We start from the raw sequence: 2,147 nt of genomic DNA on the forward strand, positions 1-2,147 counted from the left end.
TCCAGGCGGTGTTGGTTTTAGTTTTAGCCTTGATAGTCACTACAATTACACCGACAGCTCAGTGGCCGAGTTGAACTTTAAAGCTCTGCGTTCCTTCTACAAAAAGTTTCCCCACTTTGCAGAGAATGACTTTTACATAACTGGAGAGAGCTATGCCGGTTAGATTTTGATTGCCTAGCATTCACTGTTTATCCTTTCACTAACAATCTTTTTTATTCAGGCATCTACATTCCCACGCTGTCGGTTCTAGTACTGGAGAAAAAATTTCCTTCAAAGTTCAAAGGTAAACATTAAGGCAAGAGTGCTTCGAATTTTTTAATTTTACATGTTTCTAATAGTTTCCATTGAAAACACTCATTTTACTTTTAATTTATACAAATTTCGGTTTTTGCTCTTAAAATTATGATTTTGGTCCTAAAATAATCTTAAATACTTTATCTTGAATCGTATGGAGAATTTTTGTAAAATCGTGTTTAGTTTTTGTTCTGCAACGAGTTAAAGTTAAAGTCAACAAACTTTTTAATTATGATCAGTCATTAAAAATTCCCAAAATAGTATTTTCCAAAACCCCTCCATACGATTAAAGATAAAGTCTTCAAGATTATTTTAAAATCAAAATCATAATTTTAGAAGCAATAACCGAAATTTGTATATATTTAATGTACAATGAGTGTTTTGCATGAAAACTATTAGAAACATGTAAAATTAAAAAGTTCGAAGCACTCTTGCCTTAATTAGAGCACAACTGAAAACTGTCTATTATTATTGTTGATAGGCGTGGCAATTGGCAATGGAATGCTCGACCCATACATCTTTGAAGACGCTGATCTTCACTACTACTATTACCACGGAATGGTGGGCACTGAAGACTACGATGATCTTCTCGCCAAGTGCTGTCCCCACACTTCCAACGTTCGGCTCTGCAAGATCTCACAAAATAGAAATTCTTCCTGCCAAGCGGCGGTCAGCAGTCTGCGAAGAGATGCAGGGGCGGCCAGTCTTAACCTTCAGAACCTATACAAAACCTGCATTCCTAAACACAAGAACTTTTCTACCTCTGCCTATGTGACTTCACAACGGTCGTACGAGTACGTTAGAAGGTTGACTATGCTCAAGCTAATGAACCGCCAGGATGAGCAGCTCATCCGCAGTTATGAGCCATCACAAAGCACAGTTTGTGGTGACCTTCAAATGAAGTACATGAACAGGTACCTAAACAAGGCTGAAGTGAAGAAGGCGCTTCACATTGATTCGCGATCACCTAGGTGGATCCCTTGTGGCTTGATCCAGTACGGCATGGAGTTTTCCAGTATGAAGTCACAGGTGAAGCGTATGGTCGACGGTGGACTAAAGGTCTTTATCTTCCACGGTGACTTTGACATGTTGTGCAACTTTCTAGGCGGTCAATGGTTTACCGACGACCTTGGCTTTCGCATCACCAAAAGCACCCACCCATGGACAACGCCCAGAGGGGAAACGGCCGGTTTTGTTAAGTACTACGAGAAGGGTCTTGTCTTTACGACTGTTTTCGGCGCCGGACACATGGTTCCCCAGGACAAGGGAGAGGCCGCTTTGAAAATTGTCAATACTCTCATTAGCAACAGTACTGTATTTGAATAGTTTTTGTACTTCAACAAATCTTTTTTTGTTATAAACTCGAGTGTGCGCAAGTTATGCCTACGACCAGTGCATCAAACTCTATAACTAATAAATCTCCTTATTAGTACATGCTTCCAGGCTGGAGAACACTTCAAATTAATTTGTTATCAGTAAAGTACAAAAATGTACCTAGATTAGTATCTACTGCAATCAAAGATTTCATAATTTCTCAATCACATTTTATCGTCATCAAATTTTAAGCAGCTGTTGGCACTCAACTACTAATGCCGCTGTACTGAACCCGGATTGACCTGATTTGATAGACAGAGGGGGGACACAATGTTGACCTGATTGCTGCATATAAAAAATAAACTTAAAATTATTAACAAAATCGTATAGCAGTAAGCTACAGAACGTGACAATGAAAGTAGTAGTGCATCTTCTGAGCATTCTTTTGGTTACCGTGGCGGTAGTGTCAGGCGCCTCGCCGTCCTATCCAGGCGAGGCTGACCTTGTGAGCAGTCTGCCGGGAGTTACCTTCAAACTAA

At 39.9% G+C, this 2,147-nt stretch overlaps 1 protein-coding gene across 1 annotated transcript; it reads left to right on the top strand.

Annotated features, from left to right (window-relative positions):
• Nucleotides 1–1,107: 1,107 nt before the first annotated feature.
• On the top strand, nt 1,108–1,620 carry LOC108355631 (lysosomal protective protein-like). Its single transcript, XM_017606782.1, has one exon. The coding sequence runs from the start codon at nt 1,108–1,110 to the stop codon at nt 1,618–1,620; it is 513 nt and encodes a 170-aa protein (XP_017462271.1).
• Nucleotides 1,621–2,147: the final 527 nt, after the last annotated feature.

The sequence above is a fragment of the Rhagoletis zephyria genome, unplaced genomic scaffold, assembly GCF_001687245.7.
Source record: "Rhagoletis zephyria isolate East Lansing unplaced genomic scaffold, Rhagoletis_zephyria_1.1 Rzeph_scaffold_47954, whole genome shotgun sequence".
NCBI lineage: Eukaryota > Metazoa > Arthropoda > Insecta > Diptera > Tephritidae > Rhagoletis > Rhagoletis zephyria.

Excerpts from the sequence above, each read along its gene's own strand:
- LOC108355631 (XM_017606782.1), top strand. The coding sequence starts at position 1,108 with ATGCTCAAGCTAATGAACCGCCAGGATGAGCAGCTCATCCGCAGTTAT.